General features: G+C 41.4%; 2 protein-coding genes and 1 non-coding gene across 3 annotated transcripts; 2 read left to right on the top strand and 1 right to left on the bottom strand.

Annotated features, from left to right (window-relative positions):
* The first annotated feature begins 769 nt into the window (after positions 1 to 769).
* Positions 770 to 11,648, top strand: LOC108235819 (zinc finger protein 135-like). Its single transcript, XM_017416064.3, has 7 exons — positions 770 to 950; positions 6,062 to 6,264; positions 6,562 to 6,663; positions 6,773 to 6,859; positions 6,979 to 7,089; positions 8,936 to 9,059; positions 9,209 to 11,648. Exons 1-7 carry the CDS (start codon positions 914 to 916, stop codon positions 11,263 to 11,265), a joined length of 2,721 nt encoding a protein of 906 aa, XP_017271553.1. The 5' UTR covers positions 770 to 913; the 3' UTR covers positions 11,266 to 11,648.
* An 832-nt stretch (positions 11,649 to 12,480) lies between these two features.
* trnar-ccu lies at positions 12,481 to 12,553 on the bottom strand. The gene has a single exon. It is a non-coding gene; the product is annotated as a tRNA-Arg (tRNA).
* A 281-nt stretch (positions 12,554 to 12,834) lies between these two features.
* On the top strand, positions 12,835 to 23,025 carry wdr45b (WD repeat domain 45B). Its single transcript, XM_017416084.3, has 10 exons — positions 12,835 to 13,175; positions 14,097 to 14,171; positions 15,659 to 15,760; positions 17,169 to 17,256; positions 17,520 to 17,614; positions 17,763 to 17,953; positions 18,026 to 18,111; positions 18,992 to 19,093; positions 19,183 to 19,304; positions 21,989 to 23,025. The coding sequence occupies exons 1-10, from the start codon at positions 13,109 to 13,111 to the stop codon at positions 22,093 to 22,095; spliced, it is 1,035 nt and encodes a 344-aa protein (XP_017271573.1). The 5' UTR covers positions 12,835 to 13,108; the 3' UTR covers positions 22,096 to 23,025.
* The last annotated feature ends 955 nt before the right edge of the window (positions 23,026 to 23,980 follow it).

Raw genomic sequence — 23,980 nt, forward strand, 5'->3', positions numbered from 1 at the left:
AATCATCAAAATTAAACGAAATAAACATTTGAAATATATGAGTTTGTATGTAATGTATGAATATAATATACAAGTTTCACTTTTTAAATGGAATTACTGAAATCAATCTACTTTTTCATGATATTCTAATTTTATGACCAGCACCTGTATATCAAGACTATTAGAAATTCCACAAATACTAAAGCTATTAAAACTTGCACCATATGTGCTCTCTTTAATTTATTTGTGTAATATGTTATTGTAAAGTATTGTCTCTGTTTATAACCCCCTGGCGACTGTCATTACCTTACATTGTATTTTATTGTATTGTTCTGTAGTCTGTATCTCAATAAAGATTAAGAAGAAAAAAGTTTAATTTGTATTCTGGCAGAGTAAAAGTGGAAATAAAACATGACAAGGCCTGCCTGCCTGGGGGAAAAAAATACTAATTAAAAACATATTATTAAACACAAATGTTTGTATGTTGATATTCTCAGTTAAAACGTTTTCCCAAACTTTTTTTTTAAATAAAAATTTGCAATAGGTCAGCGGACTAAAACTACCTGTATTTATGAGGCGTTTATGAGATTAGATACTGTATACCAACATCTACCAGTTCATAAATTATTCTAGGTTTTATTCATCTGACTACAGTTGTACTTTTTAAAAGAGTGTTCATACTTTTATATATAATTATTTTCTTATTAAGCAAATAGTATAAGATGTAAAACTGAGTCATTAATTATGCGGAACGGACGAAATGAAAGTGTCACTGTCTGAGGTCGGACTGTTGTTTCAGACGGAACAGCAGCCGTTGACGCAGAGAAATCGCTTGAGGAGACTTTAGTGTTTGACAGAACTGCCGGGAAATCTTAAGTTTCACTTGGATCGAGCGGGAGACGGTTTTTTCCCCTGTGTGATGTAACTGAAGTTAATGTTGAGGATGGACGGAGGAATTTCCGCTTTGCCCGGTGAGTGAAAACGGTTAAAGACGGATTTGTTTAGCTAGGCCGCAACGTAGCCCGCGCGCGGGAATAGCTTTGCTAACGAGATCGAGAAGCGACTGTCTTTTTGAAACCCAGTGTTCCTTAAACTGCCTATATATTAAGAGCACTGAATTCATAACAACCTTCGGCGTCGTTTGCGTCAGAGGCGAGTCGCTGAGATATATACAACGTATCCGTGAAGTATTAGTGACAGGTAACCGTAGAGAACCTAGGTAGCACTAGCGCTATCTATGCTAATGCTAGGCTAGGCAGTTCTCTCTTCGAGTCCGTTTGTTTCAAACTCTCGAAACTTTACGAACATATATCTGTGCATTGTTCTTGAAGTACATGTGTAAACATAGTTGTGATTTTTGTAACTCCCTGACTTTTAGCACTGAGACAAATCTTCAAGTTGTAAATTAAAGTAGGAACATCCGACCAAACCGGAATTGGGTTGTTAATATTGTGAGAGGAGGAAGTACAAATATGTTTGCTTTCAGTCGTGTAGTAATGTAGACAGTCTAAGTCGTTTGCTAATGAAGTTACGTGAGTGGTTCTTGGGAGTTCGAGTTACTTTAATATTTTACGCCAAATTGATCAAGCTTTGTTTGTCTCTAGAGCAGTGTTTCTCAACCTTTTTTGGGCCAGCGCCCCCCTATCTATTATCTAGGCCTCTAGATAATAGCCCCCCACCCTCCCCCTTTTTTGCCTGTTTACGTGAATAAATCTTTTTTTATTCATGGATTTATATTATACCTGATCTTGCCTATGGCTCATCAGAACATCTCTGTGGGTCATTCTCCACCATGAACTGCCTCAATGAGTACCTCACTTCCTGTGGTGAAGGCCATTCAGATGGATCTTCTGAGTAAGACCTTGCCCCAACAATCTCTTCTGCATCTTCTCTGTTCCACTTTCTCATCTGTGGTGTTGGTCTTGCCATGTCTGCCTGCACTAATTTCCCCAAAAGGACAAAGTGGTGGTCAGCAGAAATTCAAACCCTCCTGGGTATCTAGGTTTTTGTGACCTCACTAGCTGAATTATTCCTACCTGATGTCATCTCTGCTCTCCTCTAAAGCAGCTGATCACTGACCTCAGGTCTGTCTACTTCATTCCTTCTCCGTGTTCTCTGAGTCACATGGTCAAACAAGTATTATTTAATAGCTTTAAATAAATTACACATCTTGCTAATGCACGTTTTTTAATTTAAATAATATTTTAAAATGAATCACCTGGTATTAAGTGGCTGTTCCTACACCCTAATATTAGACCAACCTGTCTCCTCCTCCTGTCTGTCCTGATTCTTTCTCTCCATCCTCACAGCTGAATGACAGGAACTTTGTGTTCAGGAGGTTTAAAAAATACAGCTGTCAAATCACATAGAAAAACATGAAATCTTAATTTTAAATGATATCCTTGTTGGATATCAGTTACTGATTGGACACTTCATCTGATCAGACTTATCAGATTATTCAGAACAGCTCTGTAGAGTTATATCCCAGAGGAGACATTTAAACTCCCAGCTTCTGTAATTTATCTGCTTTATGATTCACCATCGAGTTCAACAAATGATTACTGTCTGAACAACAAAATAACACAAACAAGTTCCTTTATTTTTCCTGTCATGCTGTGTTATTGTTTATACTGATCAGTAAACAGTTGTAACCTGAACATTTCCAGGCCTCCGCTTGACACAGGTTTCATAGAAACCTGACAGAACTTCCTGCTGTCTTTCAACCACTTTGAAAAGCTTTTTTCATCTTTATCTTTCTGCCTCTTCAGTTTTCTGCCTCTCCATCTAAAGCTCTCTGTCATCAGATGACAACACGATTCAAATGAAAACAATCGCGCTCCAGCACATGCTCGAGGGGAGGCGGTGGGGGGCAGGAGGGGAGGTGAAGGAGCGGAGGAGCGCCTGATCAGTGACATCTCTGTTATCGATCGTATCATTTACACATGCACAGACAGCTGGTAAATACAGAAAATGTTTCTGGATTTGCCCCACTGTGGACACAGAGTGGAGCGGGTCTCCTCTCTGCTGTGAGATTGACAGCTGTCAGTCCTTGGGGGAGTGGGCGGGGCTTACGGTACGCTGGACAATGATTGGTGCTTTCACACATTTATTCGCCAAAGTCTCCAATAACACAGAAAAAAGTCAGTAGATTTGTCGCTAGTCGCTTTAAAAAATGACCAGAGGGATCTGAAAACTTGTTAAATATAGCAACAAAGTCGCTAAGTTGGCCCCTAATGTGCTCCAGCCCGTGCGGAAAACATTGTGCTGCACATTGGTTCCTGTTCTAAAACAGGGCGTGTGCGTGCATATTTTTTTAGCGTGAGAAATACAAAAAGTGGCGTGTGCGCGTTTGCGCTTCACAGAATGCGTGTGTCTCACGGTCAATGCGTGAAACTCGAGAGCCCTGCTTTTATTCATAGACTAATTAAAGATTGTGACTGATGATAAGACTTTAAAGTTCACAACGACACCAATAAAGCTTCAGAGAAAAATTGCAGCAGTGTTAGCCGACATCGATCCAGTGTTACACCGGCTGAGGCAGCTGCTGTGATCCACTTGTCAAGCCGTAGGTGTCTGGTTTTAGAATATTTTATGTTTTATTGTTGGTTTGTGTTCATATGCTTTGGCAACGCTGTTCCGCAGTCATGTCAACAAAGCATCTTGTCCAGAAAAGAGTTAATGTGCGTCTGGATGATGGACGCTTTCAGGGGAAGTCCGACAACAGAATATTGCTCTTGTAAATGTTTAACCACTGCGATAACAATGTGCTCACGGTGTATCCTTCAGAGAAATTAACCCATGTAAGAGAAGGAAATAATTCCAAGGGTAATACAACTAAAGAGAGCGTTCTTTTCTCAGAGTTTACAAAGTAACTGCCATGTGGGACAAATGATAAAAACGATACTCTGATGTCCCGTTCTCCTGAAGGCAGCACGGAAGAGAAACACCGTCAATACAGTTGCAGTTCTGTGCCGGTTTTAATGTTTTAGGCCACAATATTTTTGCAAGTAGTTCGAAGTTTAAACTGATATTGTTGTGAATCTTTGGTGTAAACTTTACCTTCGAGCAAACGCCCCCCCAAAAGAATATCAACGCCCCCTTTTGGAAAATATTGCTGCCAGCGCCCCCTGTCATCCTCTCAACGCCCCCATTGAGAAACGCTACTCTAGAGAATGGAAGTTCAGTTGATCATTTAAAGAGTATTCTGGTGTACATTCTCAGTCATCCAGGACATAGTAAATCCAAAAAAGGGTTAAGAACAAAAACAACTGAACTTTTATTCTGTAATTAAAGACGTTTCGTTTCTCATCCGAGGAGCTTTTTCAATTCAAAAGACAGAGCCTATAAAAACCTATGATGGAGCCTATTGCTGTGGGGAGGCTGTTCTCCAATATAGAGCACAGTGGAGCATTAGGCCTGATACCCAGTCAGTTTCACTCCAATCAGGACCTGCATTCATGTGACCAGAGTGGCCCATCGGTGAGTCAGGCTAACAAAGACCCTAACAGCCATCTATTGTTAGGAGAGTGAGTGTAATCTGCATGCGAATCCAGCTTACAGAACCCACTCTGTTTATTTGAATTGATAAAGCTCCTCAGATGAGAAGCAAAACGTCTTCAACTGCAGAAACCCACTCATTCAGTGTTTATTACTGTGGCTCCAGCGACGTGCTAACTCCAGGTAGCTGAAGGTGTCTCGGCCTCAGGGCGCATTAGAGTCCCACAGGGCTCCGCGCGCAGTGGGGGTGTTTATACTTGGCATTTACATCGGTGCAGTATTTTCCAAAAAGACGGGGGGCAGTACGCTACGTAACCAGTGGAATTACATTTAAAAAAAAGAGAGCAGATGGTTGTCACATCAAATATGGCTGCACGTATTCAGGAGGAAGAGCTGTTGTTTCTTGCTGTGATCCAGAGAGGATGTTTAAACTTAAAATATTCAATTTGACTTTAATTGATTTATTTGCTTTAGTTGTGATTCGCCCATCATAGGACAAATATTTCCTTCCTCTGTGGTCTATAAACACTCCTTTTTATCAGCTGCAGCAGTAATCATCTTCTATGAGTTTTAAGCCTTTTGATGTCTCATAGAGGGATCATATAAATGCTGATACAGGCAAACCAGCTCCGCTAGAGCACCAAAATCGTCCATTTTGAATGGAGCGCAGTCCGCCCCAAGTTACAAAAGGTGCACGACGAGACACCACGCGGGACCTTCGTGCAGGTGCGGGGACAGCGCAATTCCGTCACTGTTGGCGCGCGCACCCTTGCGCAGTGAGGTAGATAAAGGTAGTGGTTTTGGAGGGGCGGGTGGAAAAAAAGCGTGTATAAAAATGACGTATTTATAATAAACAAGCGGAGCTTAGCCTGGCGGCCCGCCAGGCTTATGATACACTGGGGGAAACACTGGTTTTGGACGTAAAGATGACATTCATTATTAAATCTTATTAATCACATGAACCACCCCTGTTAAAGACAAAATGTCCTGTTGGAGATGAATAAATACTGATTAGACTTACTGATTGTTTTGAAGCCATTCCAGGTACTGTTGAGGAGTTTTTGTGGGCTCATCTTGGCACAGACTAGTTTGCTGAAGAGATTTTTATCTTTTACTCTTCATCGTTGCTGCATTCTTCAGCACCATGCTTCGTGCCGTCCTCGAGCTGCAGATTTCCTCCCTGTGGAGCTGGATCTCATGAATCCTATTTTCAAAAGATCGTGCCATCATCTGATCCCTTCCCACAGAGAAACATAGTCTGACTTTACCTGGCTGGAATGACGGATATTTCTCTTCTGTTGCAGCAGAATTAGTAAAGTAAAATAGTTTTAAAGTGTTATATCCTTAGTGCAAGTAGAGTTGATTAATAAGGGGAAAAAAAGTTCAATTCCTTTGCCTAAAAACTCCTAATATCTGCAACATCCCGAATGATTGAAAATCTGCACAAACAATGAGGGGGGAAATTTAATTTTTAAAAATTATACTTTAGACTATACATTACTCTGTCTGTGTCTCGGGCCTGTTTGTATAGATGATATGTCGGGGTTTGAAAGGCTTCACACGTGGTGTTTTCTCCTGTTTGCAGGTCCCACTCTCTCCCTCTCCACTCTGCGCCTCCTGGTCTCACCGATTCGGCTGGTTTCTGCTGCCATCTGGCAGACCGTAGAGCAGAAAATCGTGTCAGACTATGGCCTGCTGGAGGAGTTTGTGTTCATGGTCACAGAGATCGTCCCTCAGCTTCTCTCAACGAGACAGCGAGCTGAACTCATTTTGGGTCTCAGAGCACGAGTGAGTTGTTCTTTTATCATTTAATTGTTTAAATAACAACAAGAAATTATCCTTTGAGCCGGCTTTTATTTGTGTGCTCGTAGGTAGGAAAAATAGAAACTTAACCTTTATTTTATTGATAAAGTAACTCAGTTTCTGCCACATTTAGTGATTCTGACAATTGAAATCAAAGCACTTTTTATTTTCTTAACCAACTGATGTTACGCATTTTTTTAGTATTTGGTATGTTCAACTCTAAAGAAAACAGGAAAGATGTTTCTTTTTCTCATTGATTATTTATTTGTGCTTTGATTGTAGCTGATCCTTGAGCTGTGTCGTTCTGATGAGACGGTCGACCTCCAGGTGATTCAGCCACACCTGGACCGCATGCAGACCCTCAGATCTCTGTGGAACGTGCAGGTAGGCAGGAATCTTTTCACATGCTGGGGTTGTGTGTTTGCTCACACTTACTGTTGACTACAACTTTTAGTGACCAGATTCTGATGACATTTTCTGTGTCTGTTATCAGTCGGAAACCGAAGCATCAGACTCTCGTTTCATGGGTCTGGTCCAGAATCTGCTGAGAAGTCCAGAGGAGAGAACAAACTTCTTCCAGGTGAGTTTAAACAGGTTGCCATGACTGTTAGTTGCTTTATGTTGGATTATGTCCATGTCTTTATCTGTATTGGTTTATCTAGCTTATATTTGAGACATATGGATTTGGTTCTGTTCCAGGATGTTTTCCCAGGAGACTTTGGACCCACGTACGACAAAGCAATCCAGACACTGATGTGGCTGTTTCTCTCAAGACTTGAGAAGCTGTTTCCTAACCAAACGCTCCAGCAGGTACGCACAGAATTTACATTTTACTTGGGCTGACATTTAAAACATATTGAATTAAGCCAGTGTTTCCCAAAGTGTGGGGTGTGCCCCCTAGGGGGGGCTCGGAAAGCGGTATGGATGAATGAAAAAAACAAACAGTGCCTGACTAAGCATAATGGACAGGTTTTTAACACCACAAAGGCTTTTTTAAAATGTATCGATGGTAGCAAAATTGAATATTGTTACAAATAAAAAAAAGAAATATGTTTGAAATAACACTGACAGCAAAGAATACTTTTCTGCAGTGTAGAACTAAAAAAAAAACAGTTACACAAAAGTGTTTCACTGTAAAGATGGTTTGGAGTTTGTTTTGTTGCAATCTGAAGTGTGAAATAAACTTCAGTGGAGTTTGAAAACAAAATATGTGTTTATGTCTGGTTGAACAATCTGTGTGCCCAGTTGATTTTTTTTTTCTTTTTGGAAGGGGGGGTGATTTTATTGTAATCCATGGGGGGGCCCAGAAGAAAATATTTGGGAACCACTGAATTAAGCAATGTTCTTCCAACAATGTTTTTTTTTTTTTTTTTAAACCAGAAAACTTATTTTTGAATTGTTGCAGAGTATTCAGACCCTCTTCACCTTATGTTGCAACCTGATACTACAGTTGCTTATTTTTATTATTTTCATCGTTTCACACTCAATATGAACACTTTCATTCAGACAAAGTTAATTTTATGAAGATGTGTAACTCTACTGAAAATACACAACTAAAATATCACATTACCAGAAGTATTCAGACCCTTTATTTAGTACCGAGTTGAACCTTTGGTAGCAGTTACAGCCTTGAGTATTTTTGGGTTTGAGGCAGCAAGCTCTGTATTAGCATGATTATTTTTATAACCTCACAGGATCAGTCCAGTTGGATGAGGACTATTGGTGGAGCCATTTTCAGCTCTCATAGATGCTTAGGGTCCAAGTCAGGGCTTTGGCTAGACCCCTCTAGGACATTCACAGAGTTATTCCTAATCCACTCCTGTGTGTCTTCTCTGAGTGCTTTGGGACACTGTCATGTTCATGTTTTTTTATTATTTTCAATTCATTATTTTTTTTTCTTGGAGAGAGGCTTCCGTCTTGCCACTCTGCCCTAAAGCCCAGACTGGTGGAGGCCTGCAGTTCTAGTTGTCCTTCTGGAACTTGGTCTCACCTCCACAGGATCTCTGAAACTCACTCAGAATGACCGTCGGGTTCTTGGTCACCTCTCACCCTTCTCTCTTGATTGCTTTGTGCAGTCAGGTGATCTGCTTTCAGAAGAGTCCTGATTATGTCAAACTTCTTTCACTGAGAATCGTGGAGGCCATTTTGCTTCAGTGCAACAATTTTTTTTTTTTGTAACCTTCCCCAGGTCTGTGTCTTTCAACAACCTTGTCTCTAAGTTGTGCAGAGAGTTCCTTTGACCTCATGATTTGGTTTTTGAAGTTAGGAGGTCTTCTATAGAGAGGTGTGAGCATTTCCAAATCTTGGCCTATCATTTTCTTTTACTGCAGGTGGACCCTAATCAGAGTGTAGAAACATGTCAGCAGAAACAGGAGGTACCTATGCTATGTGTTAGCATTGTTACAATAGGTCTGAATTTTATTTAGAATAAATGTTCAAAATAGCATAAAGTTCTGTTTTCACATTGTCATTTTTGGGTACTGGGTGTAGATAAATGAGGATGAAAAAGTAGGTAAACGAATATAACATCAGGCTACAGCATCACAGAACTGAAACAAGCGAAAGGGGTGTGAATACTTTCTGAAGCCACTTTATATTTTTGTTGTTTATTGATATGCAAAAAGTAGCCTGATGTTTGTTTTTGATTTGTGTACAGATTACTTCACTGATCAGTGACACCTCATCTGTTCTGAATGAAACCATGGAGACTTTGGTTCAACCTCAGGATCTGAAAGTCTTACTGGACATACAGAAAAACCTCATCCAGTTAGAAGACATCGGTGAGCCTGATATTACACTCTAATGCTGTCTAAACAGCAGCAGGGTGGTTCTTTGACATTTAGCAGCTCCAATAATAAACTTCTAAACACGTTTTCTATTTGAAGCCGTTTGATTCTTCAGTTTGTTTCCTCTGACTTTGTTTTTTTAGAGTCTTACGTTGTTGACAGTGGCATCTTGTCAGCTCTGTGCCTCCCTCCTGTGGAAAGAGTTGTGATTGTCAACGAGCAACCAGGAACGGATGCAGAGAGCGGCCTTGTGTATACAGTGTGCTCAGAGATGGAGGTGGAATCTGAGAACAAAGAGGTGTACACGGAGGGAACCGGGGGCTCGGAGGCCTGCGTCCAATCCCAGTGGTTTAGTCTCAGTGGTGTAGTGAAAGCAGAAATGGACAGTGTTGTGGTTACAGACACCGCTGAAGGAGCCGAGGCCAGTGCGGGAGAAATGGCCGATGACCACCGCGACGGACAATCGGGGACGCTGATCATTGGGGAAGACGGCCAGGTGACAATGCTGGATGGGGTGGAGAAGAAGCCAAACAGGCGCGGCAGGAAAAAGAAACGCCCCGCAGACAAAGACAAAGGCTATGAGTTTGAAAGCAGAGCAAGGGGAATTAAGGAAGACTCCGAAACTGACGTCTTGTGGGAGCGACCGATACGAAAGAACCGAGGACTTAAGATGAAGAGGTACCTGTCGCAGTGGAGGAAGTCGGGCAAAGCACAGAACAGTAACACCAGCAACCGTGGGTCCCTGGGTTCAGCCAAAACCACCGACTTGGATGAAAGGACATGCAAAGTGTGTGGAAAGGTGGTGAGCCAGGCCAAGTTCTTACAGCGACACATGAATCAGCACTCAGAGGAGCTGCCCATTGCTTGTCCCGTGTGCAAAAAGTTTTATAAGAGTTTGCGCTTCTTGCAGCAGCACAGATGCACAAGCTTAACGAAAGCAGACCCCAGCAGCAAACCTCTGGAGCGAGAGAGCACAGCAGATGAAGGTGAACTGTCGTCCAGCGGGCCTCCGTGTGATGCGTTTAATGAGGAGCAAGCGCTGGACAGCACGCCCCAGGACCCGGATTGTTCGCCCGAAGAAGAGAGACCTTCTGGGGAAGCAGGTCAATTAAGCCCCGAAGAAGATAAGAGTGTGCTCGAAGGTCCGTTCTACTGTCCGCACTGCAGCGCCGAGTTCAAGTGCCGACAGACATTCAGATTTCATTTAAGGAACATCTGCTACACTGAACAGCAAGTGGATCCCGAGAACCCGGAGGATGTGAAGCACTGCTTCCGATGCAGTGAGTGCGACAAGGCGTTCAAGTACAAATCAACATTGGATTCCCATAAACAGACGCACAACCCACTGTACTGTGAGGTGTGCATGAAATTAGTCCGTGACTCCGAAGCACTGGCCATGCACAAAGAATCCCACACACCATTTCAGTGTAACCGATGCGATGAGAACTTCCCCGTGTTCAAGGCCCTTCATAAACATTACCTCGACGCTCACAACCCCACCGAGCCTTTCAGCTGCCCCTACTGCGAGACGACGTTCAGCAGTTTGAAGCGTTTCATCAGGCACGAGTGGAAGCACACCGGCTACCAACCTTTCCAGTGCACTCAGTGCTCCAAAAGGTTCCGCTCCTACTCTGACCTCGTGGAGCATCAGAAGAAACACACTAAGGCGTACCCGTACCTTTGCTGGGAATGCGGTAAGAAGTTCAGGCACGGCGTCACGCTGACCAGACACGTGGAGCGCGTGCACCACGCCGGGGAGCCCACCACCGACAAACCGTCGCCCATCTTCCCCTGCACTCAGTGCGGGAAGACCTTCACCTCCAGGAGGTGCCTTCTCAAACACGACAATTTCCATCACAAAGGGATGAGGTTCCCGTGCGAGCACTGTGGAAAGGGCTTTTTTGGGAAGGACGCTTTGGTGAGGCACACGTTGATCCACACGGGCGAGAGGCCTTTCAAGTGCGAAGACTGCGATAAGTCTTTCAGGTCGGCTGCCGAACTGAAGATCCACCGGAGATACCACACAGGGGAAAGACCGTTCAAGTGCAACCTTTGTGACAAGGGTTTTGTCCAGTCGTGTTTTCTCACTTTACACATGCGAACTCACACCGGGGAGAGGCCGTACGTCTGTACGATATGTAGCAAGGGCTTTTCAAGTTTGCATGGCCTGAAACGGCACCGGAGACTCGTTCATGCTTAGCTGCTTTGGACATGATTCTAATATTTATACAAAGTTTAAGCAGTTCAGCAACTCTCCCAGAACCGAAGGGAAAAAAAAACGGGACTGATCTTGTTTGTAAAATTTGTTCGGCAGAAGGCATCCTGGTCAGGATGTGGACTTTAAGCCCAGTTTTCCATTTCGTTAACATTTTCCTGAAAATGTGCTATCTCTGTGGTCGCCACAAACTTGGATTGATAGAACGTGTTTAATTGTATTGCATTCTAAAATTGTATCCTTGTATTTTTACAGACATGTTTTGTTGTAGTTCTACATAAGATTTGTATGTATAAATGATTTAAAGTTTGATTCCTTTAGTAAGCTTTTTTTTTTCTTTCTTGAATAAAACTACCAAGTATGACTTATTTTGGTTGAGTGAGCTAATTTGTGTGGTATGTTATTTTTTTTTTATTTATACTAAAATAAATTGCTTAAAGTTGTTAACATTTTGGCTTGAAATTAATTCAGGAACAATTTACTGTTTTAATAATTGTTTTTGTTTGCTCACAATGGCAGTTTAGTTTATTTAAACATTCAATAATAGTTTGGCAGATTGCTAAATATTAGTTATGGTATTTAAGACTTTGCCACTAGAATTATTTTGAGTACTATGGTACTCTCACAGGTAATTGTTGCATTTTCAGCCCTACTGAGTGTATCAAAGTACTTCTTAGGCAGGGGTCTGCAATTTGCAACTCTGAAGCCACATGCGGCTCTTTGGAGCTTCAACCAAAACTAACATGGGAATTAATAATATTTGCATTCATAACCATAATAGAAAAATATTAGAAATATATGGCAAGTCATTCTAATAAGAAGTGAGCTAAACGGCTTGTCTTTGATTAAAAAAAAAAACTTATCAAATCACAATTAAATATCCTATAAATTGGCCTATTTTTGATCATTTTAAAGTAATATATTTATATTCATTTTCCACAAATACAGAAAAAACAAGCCTGCATAGTTAAAGGTTTAGATTTTCTTAAGAACAAGTTGTTTTTTAATAAGTTTGCTATTTTGTTTTTGTTCTAGCATGTAAAAGTACCAATTTTCTAGCATGTAAAAATACCAATTTTCAGCATCTTTAAGAAACTTGATGTTCTATGTTCCAGCTACAGAGAGGTTGTAGTTGTTTCTATTCCTGAATTAGTTGTACAATCATACCTTCAAAGGGAAGCAATAAAATAAAAACGTGATCACCCCAGATGGGACTCGAACCCACAATCCCTGGCTTAGGAGGCCAGTGCCTTATCCATTAGGCCACTGGGGCCACGGACGTTGTCTGGACAGATCCCAGATTAAATAAAACACCTTCTCATTTGTGTCTAATTGATATGTTCATTACTGATTACACTGATTCGATTATGATTTTGATTATGTCTGAACATAGTTGTCGTCAAACTAAAAAAAAAAAAGTTTAATTTATGCTCACTCTTCATTAGCATCTTTAAAACCTTGACGAACACTGAGGTATTTTAGTAATTTAAGCAGCATATTGAAAAAAAAAAAAAATTACATCACGTGATCCGATCGTGGATTACGGAAAGGAAAGTCTTAAAACATTTAATTCATTAGGGGGTGTACAGTAGACCTTAGTAGTAGATGCTACTAATAAAGACGTACTGTTATTTTAGTGTTGGCCTTGTTGTCATTCCCGAAGTCCACCGAGAAGTCCGTCCGCTCCTGGTTCTGTCGAGCCCCGGGGAGTCATTCAGTCCCGGCTGTTTTCCTTTTTTCTGCCCAGAGAGCGGACTCTGCTGGAATGGTAGCTGGGTAGTTCAGAGGTGGATTCATTTTAGACTCTGTCAGTGATTCTGTTACAATAATGAACCTACTACCGTCTAATCCTCACGGGAACGGGCTTCTTTATGCTGGATTTAATCAGGATCATGGTAAGAAGTGTTTGGGATTTTGGGGGGGTTTGTTTTTCCAAATGGAATCAAGCAGCGTCGCAGTTTTCATTGCTTAACACGTTTCGCAAGACTATACACTAGTCATTATTCCCTAACAACAATTTTACATTTGAGAAGCTAGAAACAAAACGTTATATCCGTATATCTCTGAACGGTTTCGTCAATTTACCGATTTAGTTCACGTTAGCTTTAGCAAGTCCACCGAACCTCAGCTAGCCTCGAAGGAAATGTAGCTACTTTGTGTTTGTTTGTTTTTAGCTAACCCGTCTAATAATTACTCTTCTCGGGTGGTCTCCACAATAGCTGTGGTAACAGACAGACAAACATAATGGGAAAACTAAAGGAGTAAAAATGAAAAGACTGAATGGAGAAGTTAGGAATGGATGTGAATTTAGCATAAATGCTAATGCTAGCTTAATTTCACTGTTCACTGGCTATCCGTTAGCTTTAGCTACCTAGCGCTGAAAATGACTCTTTAGGCTGTTTGTATTTATAATATTTCAAGGAGAATGGTTTACATGAAGCGTTTAGTTTTCTGGATAAAATGTGGTAACGGGTTCTCCCCCTCCTGAGACGACACAAGCCGTGAAGTATGTCTTTTTTAATATTCATACTTATCTGTCTTGATTCTGGGTGTCACTTATTAACAAAACTGAACATGTAAAATGGTCAACTTGGCTGTCATATTGTTACCACACAGGCAGAGTCGTTTTACACGAGTTCTAGCAGAGGTTAATCATTACATACTTTCTCATTTCTTTTTTAAAAATCACATTACCTCCGTAAAGAGACTACCCTGGCCTCCTCTGCGTGTGTTAACGTGATAGAGTGTTGAATAAAGTTTATGAAACGACTCAGACTGTGATCAAAATACATTGTTTTTTATTCTTGTGTGTTTAGGGTGCTTCGCCTGTGGAATGGAAAATGGATTTCGTGTGTACAACACAGACCCTCTCAAAGAGAAAGAGAAGCAAGGTAATGAAACACCAACACACAAGTACTTTATGTCAGTGTTTTTGTCCATTCACGCAATTTTCTTGTCTAACTAAATGTGTTTTTGTTGTTTTACGTCACATATTTTCTGTGCCTGTAAAAAGTATTAACCCTCATTGATGTTTTACCCTTTGTTACTCATTAAATTAAGTAAAACAAGCAATTGCATGAATATTCACCCCCCCCCCCCTTTAAAGTGACTGCCCTAATTCAACTCAGAGAAAAGATAACAGGAAAGTGCAGGTTAGAGGACGGATACAGAAGGATTTCTAAGACCCTAAACATCCCCAGGAGTTCAGTTAAATCCCCCATCAACAAGAGACTGTACTTTCAACATGTTTGTTTTTGCAGACAGCATCAGAATGTCCCTGTATTATGTTTCATTCATTTTTTTCTATCAATACAAGCTTCCCAGGGCCAGACTGCTGAGAAGCACTTGACCATGGAGTCTTCACACATGTTGGTTGGCAAACTCAAGTTGAGATTTAATCAGTTTTCTTCAACAGCAGCGTCTTTCTCTTTGCCAGTTTGTGAGGACGGCCTGCTCTCGGTACATTTACACACGTCCCATATTCTTTCCAGTTCTTGATGATGGATTTAACAGAACTCCCTGATTTAACAGAACTCCCTGACTTGTACTTTTCAATAATCTTTTCTCTGAGTTGAATTAGGGCAGCCAGTTCAAAAGGGGTGGATATTTATGTAATTGCTTACTTTTTCATTTAATTGTTAAAAAGGCCAACTTTTATTGACCGTGGCAGATTTAGAATGGCAACAAAAGGGTGAAACATCCATAATACTTTGTAGTTTTTGACATGATCATGGGGAAACTCAAGAGTTTTTGGTTCTAGAAAGGCTGATTTATAATAAGTATCTTAACCTTGAGGTAAGAGTCGGATTGATTAAAAATGAAAAATGGGTATGGGGGACTCAGAGCTTCTTCTAATAAACCTGCCAGGGAGCAGGTTTAGTTTACAGAGTCTGTTACCATGGTGATAAACTCAGAGTTTCTCTTACCTCCCTTTCTGAAAAAAAGAAACCTTAGTTTCCTAAACTCAGAGTTCACTTACTCAGCTTTCTGGAGTACCCTTCAAATGAATTAAATGTAATATAGAATTGAACAACACTTTCAGTATTTCATTTTAAACTGAATAGATGGATACTAATATTAGATGATGGTATTTTATTTTGAACCTGGGGAAACCTTGTCTGCTCACTGGAACAAAGTATCTTTACTGCAGTGCAGCGCCTTAAATTTAGAGGCAAATTAAAAGGAAGTGTGAACATGTGATCCAGGAGACAACTTCTCTAAAATCAGTCAGTTTCTTTTTTTTAATTTTTTTTTGTTTGTTTGAAGAACTGTCTGTGGTAGTGATCGTCTTTACCTCACACCATGTTTAGTGCGGGGTCCTCATCACTCATCGGTGAGAGCTTTTGAGGCTTATATTGAGTCTGTGTTTGGATTTCAGAGTTCCTGGAGGGCGGCGTTGGCCACGTGGAGATGCTCTTCAGGTGTAACTATCTGGCACTGGTGGGAGGAGGGAAGAAACCCAAGTATCCCACTAACAAAGGTGAAGGCAGAACATTTAGACATGGTTTAAGATGAAAGCAGAATGGAACCAGTTATTTTGGAGATGCAAAATAGAGTCAGGTGAAGACATTAGATCTGCGGGGAGAGAGTTGGAGAAAACGAGGATCTTTTCTAAAAAAAAAAAAAAAAGCTTACAGATAAAACAGCAGATTTTTATCATGGTTTCTTCAAGAATTTTAAGGAGCCACCTAAAGTAGATTATCACTAACCAAAAACTGTATGACAAACGCTGATAAGATTTGATTTCATTCCCATTGAGAACACCACATTCCTAAATCCTCCACCTGGAAATCATCGCTGGGGTTCATGCACTCTGTACAAATGTGGCACCTGTTGAGGATGACTCTCAGGTACTACCACATCTAACTTGAGCTCAGTACCTGTGAATTTGACTGAGTTATTAGCTGTGGCAGCCATCTTGAATTGGGTTGATTCCTACAGTTAATCAGTAAATCAATGCTGGTGTAGATTCTCAGTCATCCAGGACATGAGAAATCCAAAAATCGAGAGTTTTTGAATTGAGAAGCGAAACGTCTTCAGTTCAGTTGTTTTTGTTTTTTTAACTTTTTTTGGAAAAGCAATCAATAAAACAATACAAAGTACCCAGTGCCAGACTGCCATTGGGTATTAAAAGCCTGCCTGAATAAAAATGGTTTAAGATTTTATTTAAAAAGGACCAGATCAGTGATAGAGAACAAATCCTGAGGTAGTTGAATCCACAGTCTGGGTGCGGCGACCCAAAAGGCCCGCTCACCCCAACGTTTGTATTTAGACTTGGGGACAAACAGTAAAGATGTATTACTTGATCTTGAGGTCCTCTCATACTCAAGGAAAGCCACTAGATCAGCTAAATAAGGTGGGACAAGACTGCTAAGAGCTTTAAACGGGAACAATAAAAGTTTCAAATCAAAACAGACTGGAAGCCAATAGAGAGAAAATAAAATGGGGGTGATGGTACAAGTGATGTACAAGCTGAAGGCGTCTGATGGAGGACTGAGAGATTCCAACATACAAATCACTGCAGAAGTCAAGCCTTGAGCTGATAGAAGCATGAATGGCCTTTTCCAGGTCAGGACGATTTAAAGAAGGTTTAACCTTGGTTAAAAGACGTAACTGATAAAAGGTGGCCTTGACTATAGAAGGTATATGTTTATCAAACTTCAAATCCTTGTCAAAAGATGTCCATCTTATGGTTATTTTCTGAAACTTTTATGTGGTTTATTTGTTTTGTTGTGATGGATTTGTGTTCGTTTACTGTCAGCACTGCTGCTTCGTTATTTACTGCCAGTGATTAATGATAACTTTATCACAAAACTCTTTAACGACCTGTTTTTGAAGTATCATTCGTGGCACGTTGTCCTCATGGAATTTCCATTTTTGTGCTGTAGTGATGATCTGGGACGACCTGAAGAAGAAGACAGTCATAGAGATTGAGTTTTCTACAGAAGTCAAAGCAGTGAAGCTTCGGCGAGACAGGTAACCCCCCCCCCCCTTTCATCTCCGCAGGAAAGGTTGATGTGCACCCTCATCGCGCTCTTTCCCCATTTTCTGCTAAATCAGTGTTGTGCAATGTGTTCCTGTGTGGAACAAAGGTTATTGCTTTATTAATTCATACGTGACTCACTAAGAAGCTCAAACTCAAACTGATGTCAGCGTTTAGTTTTCGCTGGCCCAGTGAATGCTGGTTGATCCATTCTGGTCCAAACTCAAGCTCGTGTTGTTCTTTTTTTTTGTGTCAGGATTGTGGTTGTCCTGGACTCGATGATCAAAGTGTTCACCTTCACCCACAACCCCCATCAGCTGCACGTGTTTGAGACCTGCTATAACCCCAAAGGTCAGTGCAGACTGGAGAGGAGGTCAGCTGACTTACCAACAGTCAGAACTGTTTTTTTTTTTTTTATACAACCTTTTAAACAATTATGGTTGTATATTTGGGTGTTGTTGATGCTTGGTATCGTAATGTCCCTTTTTGTCTCTTTCAGGTCTGTGTGTCCTGTGTCCCAACAGCAACAACTCTCTGCTGGCATTCCCAGGAACTCATTCGGGCCACGTGCAGATCGTAGACCTGGCCAACACAGAGAAGCCGCCCGTGGACATCCCCGCCCACGAGGGGGCGCTGTGCTGCATCGCGCTCAACCTGCAGGGCACGAGAATAGCCACGGCGTCAGAAAAAGTACGAAAAAGCCCCGCGCTGGACCTCGAACGCCTGGTGACGTGTGACTGATCGGGTGTTGTGTTTCCGCAGGGGACGCTGATCCGAATTTTCGACACCTCTGCGGGCCAACTCATCCAGGAGCTGAGGAGAGGCTCACAGACAGCCAACATCTACTGGTAAGTTTACCCAGTTACTTTACAGCTATCCCGTTGTTCAGCAGAACCTGTTTTTAAGATTAATTAAAGGCCTAGCAGTCCTTGAAGTATTGCATATCACCCCTGCCTTTAATGCCACAGTTTTACACTAAAATCGTCTTATGATGAGAAACGATGACGTGTGTAGGCATTAAGCTATTAAGTAAAGTTACCAGTTGATAAATCTGACCTGCTACCTTAGAGGCTCCCCACAACATAACCCCACCTGTTTGGTTTCTTTCTTCTTTTTCTTGTTGCACCGAACTGTGACTTATTTGTATGTCACGCCTTTATTATTGTGCTAGTTTAAATAAAAAAATAAATTATTTTATTGAATAAAGTATAAATTTGGGTGGCTATAATCAGTTGTCCTGACAGTAATTATAAAGAATTGACCTGGTTTCTTTTAGAAATGGGACTGGCTGTGTTTAAACGGTGATGACTTCAGTTCATTCTGGTGAACTGGATTTATAACAGAACTGGGTTGTGGATTCAGTTGAACTGTGTGCTGGAGTCGAGTTTCTCTGTAGTGCCCAACGGTGACTTTAGTTGTAAATTAAAATCATCACATTAACTTCTTCCAGAAACCTCTCTGCTATCAGCAGCAGAGTATCTTCCTGTCTTTACTCCCACACTGAACATTAGGATTAATAACATGTTAACATGTGTGAAGCTGGAACATTAAATTGTGCTGACAAGTGATTTATGGTTATATTAGTGTCTGAATGCTGCTTTCTTCCAGTAAACCATCAAACATGGGATGTTACAGTGATGGGTGCGAGGTGGGGATTGTTCCTCCCGTTTCTTGTTTCTGTGTTTTTTTTGAGCTGAAGCTTTTTTAATTTTTTTAAAAAATTTTTAGCATCAACTTTAATCAGGATGCATCGCTCATCTGCGTTTCCAGCGACCACGGCACAGTCCACATCTTTGCTGCAGAGGACCCCAAAAGAAACAAGCAGTCGAGGTCTGTCCCTTCCCCCACGACGGGGTTCAGGTGTTACATTCCAGCAGGGGAAAAAGGAGCTAAACCACAAACTGTCTCTGTCTCTACAGTTTGGCGTCAGCCAGCTTTCTTCCCAAATATTTCAGTTCGAAGTGGAGCTTCTCCAAGTTCCAGGTCCCATCGGGCTCTCCCTGTGTGTGTGCCTTCGGAACAGAACCCAACGCTGTCATAGGTACGTTTACACACTCCTGACAGATCACACACCCAAGCTGTCCCAGCAGGAGAAGTTTGACTTCTCGTAATCATTCTTTTAATTGATCCTGATCCCTCTGCTGGTGGCATTTACACCTCAGCTGTATGTGGATAATCTAATCTTCCTGTTCCACACATGGTAAAAGGCCCATAGCCTTCCTTCTGCCACACACAGAGGTGTCAAGGCAACCTTCAGGTTCTTCTGCGGTTCAGCTGTTCGTGTACATGACAACATTGCTCATTTTTTTTCTTGAACCGAGGTTTCAGAGTGGAGATTTTTCGGACACTCCCGTTTGCTAAGGAAGCAGCAGTGTGTGAAATTGCACATGGGTACCGCATTGTGCTGCGGTCAATAGCTGTTCTGCACATGCACAAGTACATCAACAATAATAGCAGATAGCAGAGTGCTGCTTCACCGTTTTGGATGGAACTCTAAAATTCTCCAGACTGCATGCACGTCATGTTGAGAGCCTGGCATCGGCGTTTCCAGATATACAATAATTACAGTTTTTATAAGATATTTTTAGGGCCAAGTCCCACTCCTTTTCTGTGCACCAATCACAACACACAACTAATCTTACAACCTTCCCAGTCCCTGAAAAGGTGCCCCTCACATATGATTGTTTGGGTCAAAATACAATCATTTTCAAAGAGACAGTGTTTTAGTTCGTCATTTTCTATCTGGCAACCCTGCCCGTCATGGAAACTACACCAGGTTCAATGAGCACAACCATGTTCATGTAAACGCATTTTTTTTCTTGTTAATTTGACACAATTTCCAGAGATCGTTCTCCTGTAAACATTTTCCAAAACAGGTCACCTATTGGCCTGGGATGCATAAAGACGCCACTGATAACATTAAAGAATGTCTGAAATGTACAGACACACAGAGACATTGCAAATGGCATCTCCTCTCTCTGGCATCTCTTAACAAAATGCTGCGCCTAACGATCACCATGACCCTTTATGGTCTCAAAACCGCCCCAACATCTCCCAAGATTGTTTAACTCGGTCCAGATTCAAGAATCATTCGAAAAGATTAACCAGGCCTACTCACTACCAGCTGGCACTTAATCATTAAAAGAGTAGTTGAGTAGAAGATCTGACCCTGAGGGAGCGTCAATGGCAACTATCCATTATCAGCAACCTCACATCAACAAGCTGAGGATCCAAGGAATTAGACATCTGACATGCTAGAGCAACTTCACTGGAACCCAAACTGAACTAAGTGTTATTGAAAAAAAGAGTAAAACGTTCCTTTCAGTTCTCAGTGCAGGTCTGTTGAAGCAGATGTTGCCTGTAGAGAAAGCAGAATGTACCCTGCTTGTTTTTAGGGAAACATTATTTTAGGAGCTTAATGAATCAAATTTTGTTTTTAAAATTTCTTCTGTTTCGTGATTTGGGGTTGTTCAAACCATATCCGGGATTACAGCCCTGAACATACAGGTCTGACTAAAAAAAAATGATTCATAAACTGGTCCACGTCTGCCTCCCTTCATTTCAAAGGTGTACTCCAGATGGAAGTGTAAACGAGAGGGCGGCTGCCGAGCTGGGTACAAAGCGGGCCGAGGCGGGTACGATGTGGGCAACAAAACGAGCGCGAGCTAGAAGGCAGTTTTGCCAGCCGTGGACAGGAAAACGGGCAGTGTTTTTCAAAAACTGCCTGCGCGAAAATGCAGTCGCATGCCTCACAATGTTGGCACAAAATAGGAACATTAAAGAGGTCGTCTCTGACCACTCTGACTTGGTCGCAGAGCAAATTTTCCTATTTCCAGTTTGAGGCACCTGATAGCCTCGAACTGTAATCACAGTGTTACCTTAAAGGGTGTGAACGGTATATATGTATTTAACAGTGGCCTTTCATGGGTAGTTGCCTCGCTGCGTGTTTGTCTGTCTGTTAGTAAAAGATCTCCTGAACCACTGGATGGATTTCATTGAACCTCTCAAAAAGTAATCCTTGGATGTACATCTACAACTGATTAACCTTTGACCTCCATTCAAGATGACGACCACAGCTAGTCAAATTTAGCAAACACAAAAATGTGGATTAAATCAGTCATTTCTACAGATATTGTGCTAATATTCAGTGTGGTGGTAGCTGAAAGTCATCCCCAACACGAGCCCTGAGCGCTGGCAGATCCTGTGATTAGGCACAGAATGCTACTTTTTTGAAATTTCCTAAAAACACATTTAGGTTCAGTTTCTCTTGATTAGTATTTTGCTACAAACACTATGATATTCACATTAGAACTTTTTTTTGTCATTGTAACTGTATGAATGAACAAATAAATATTTTAGTATTTTCTTTTTTTTTTATTATTATCCTTTATTTAACCACTGAGATCACAGATCTCTTCTTGGTAGGCCTGGTCCTGAAGGCAGCCTAACATGCATGTTTTTAGTATTTTACAAAGCCAGAAAGCTCAGATTATTCAGCTTTAAAATAAATGTGATTTTCTTTTTCATTATTTAAATTATAGAATGATCTTTGTTAAAAAAAGATCCTTCGTTCATTCAGAGGTTGGAGTTCCTCAGCTGTGGATTTTCTGCCATCGCTAGAGGAGACAGTGTTTGTGTTGCCGTTGTCCTCGGTCCTTCCTGTCCTGCTCGTGTTTGCTGACTCATACTGTCTCCCCTCCGTCTCTCCCGTCTCTCTCCTCGCAGCCATCTGCGCCGACGGCAGCTACTACAAGTTCCTGTTCAACCCAAAGGGGGAGTGTTCCAGAGACGTGTACGCCCAGTTCCTGGAGATGACCGACGACAAAATATGACCCCTGGCGTCGCCATTGAGCAACGCGTTTTGTTTTCTAAATGTTTTTTTTTTTTTTTTCTTCTTTTTTTTTTGGTCTTTTCTGAAGAAGAGGGCGGAGGATCCACGCTGCGCCTCCCTGTATCTCGACAGACTCTGTGACGAAGAGCTTCAGATGAAGGGAGGACCAACAGAAGCACAAACTTCGGGAGGAAAAACTCTCGACTCATGGATGGACGTGTGACTCTTGGACAGACACGTGCCGCTTTACTCCCAGACCAAATCGGAGCGAATGAGGGAACGTCTTTTTTTTTTTTTTTCTTTCTTGGAAAGTAAAACTCGCAGCTTTTTACGAAGTCTTCCGAGGAGTTTACAGAATATTTTTAATTACAAAGATAATTCTGATAGTTAGATGAAAATGTTTAAGATTATTGTCAACTAACACCACCTAATCAAACTATAGGGAGTGCCTCTGAAAGCATCTGCTCATATTATTGTCAAATATTCACCTGCGTGCTCGGGTACATACCGGTGTATCATATGAGGCGTTTGCAAAGCAGGGTCAGGATCGGAAGTGACAGCCGGTTCTGGTCCTGTGTTGGGAAGCATCGCCTCAGTGTTAATAGAGTTTCTTAGTTTCTGTAGATACGCACCTCACCTGACTGAACGTCTAACCACACAGCTGTACAGACTAATAACAAAATAATTACCATGTATTTTTGTTTCACTTCTTTTCTTAAGTTGTGCAATACCTTTTGTTTCTGTAAATCTGTTCTTTTTTTTGTTTGTTTGTTTGTTTGTTTAAAGCTCGTGAAAGTGTCCGAATGAAGCATTCAAAAGTTGGATTTGATTTGTTCTTTTTGCAGAGTTGGATGGAAGATTCGTCCCGCTCTCACGCCATTACAGTAATTAACGCATTCACAGGCTGACAAATAAAAAAAACCCAAATCTGCTCACCAGCACCTCTTCAGTTCACTAACCAAATGTTAGAGATGGGGGGGTTTTCTGGGTCAGACGAACGTGACTAGAAACGCTCTGATCACTTTTCTTAATTTCCCTTAGAACTCCTAATTAATAGCTTTCAAAAAAGTTTTTTTCTAATTTTAAGCAAACTGAAAGCTTGACTGTATTCAAATTCTTCTGTCTGTCACTGGAAATCTACAAATACCATCCCCCAGATTAAAGAGGATTCATACAAATCCTGACCTAAAAAGGAAACAGATTTTAAGAAACGGATTATAGCTGATTTTGTATTATTAATGGTACCAGTGCATGAGCATCAGAGCGCCTTTATTACTACTGGGCCATTTTTCTGTTTCTGTGAAGATTTTTGTCTCACTCCTCCTGCAGTTTTAGAAAAAAGGCCACACATTTAAACTTAAGATCATCCCATGTTGAGGAGTGACACATCCTAAAAGCTATCTCACTCAGTCTTGCCTGATATCTGTTAGTATGGGTTGGGGAGGACTCTCAGCTACTACCAGATTTTTAGCTCGTTATCTCTAAATCTGACAGAGTTGGAGCCATTCTTGTGCTCCCTGAAGTCGGTGGGCTTTGGGCAGTGCCAGGCCTTTCGTGTCCTTTCTGTGCGTAGCTACACATCTGCAAATTTTCCAAAAATGTCCGCTTTGTTTTTTTTTGTTGTCCTCACAGAAAACGAACGTGAAATACCTCTCAGGTAGTCTGGACTCCAGGCTCCATCAGTGGAATTCTGATGCTGCCGTCTTGTCGCCACCTGCTGGTTTGTGGAAGCACCGCTCCGACCTTCGACAGACCAAGCTGATCAAACTGCACCTGCTGTCCTGAATGTAAGGACGAGCAACAAATTAGGGTGACCATTCGGGTTGTTTTAAAATGTTCGGGTTATTGTACGAACTTTACGTATGAGAATCCCCCTCCTCACTCCT

Source organism: Kryptolebias marmoratus, linkage group LG17 (assembly GCF_001649575.2).
Source record: "Kryptolebias marmoratus isolate JLee-2015 linkage group LG17, ASM164957v2, whole genome shotgun sequence".
Taxonomy (NCBI): domain Eukaryota; kingdom Metazoa; phylum Chordata; class Actinopteri; order Cyprinodontiformes; family Rivulidae; genus Kryptolebias; species Kryptolebias marmoratus.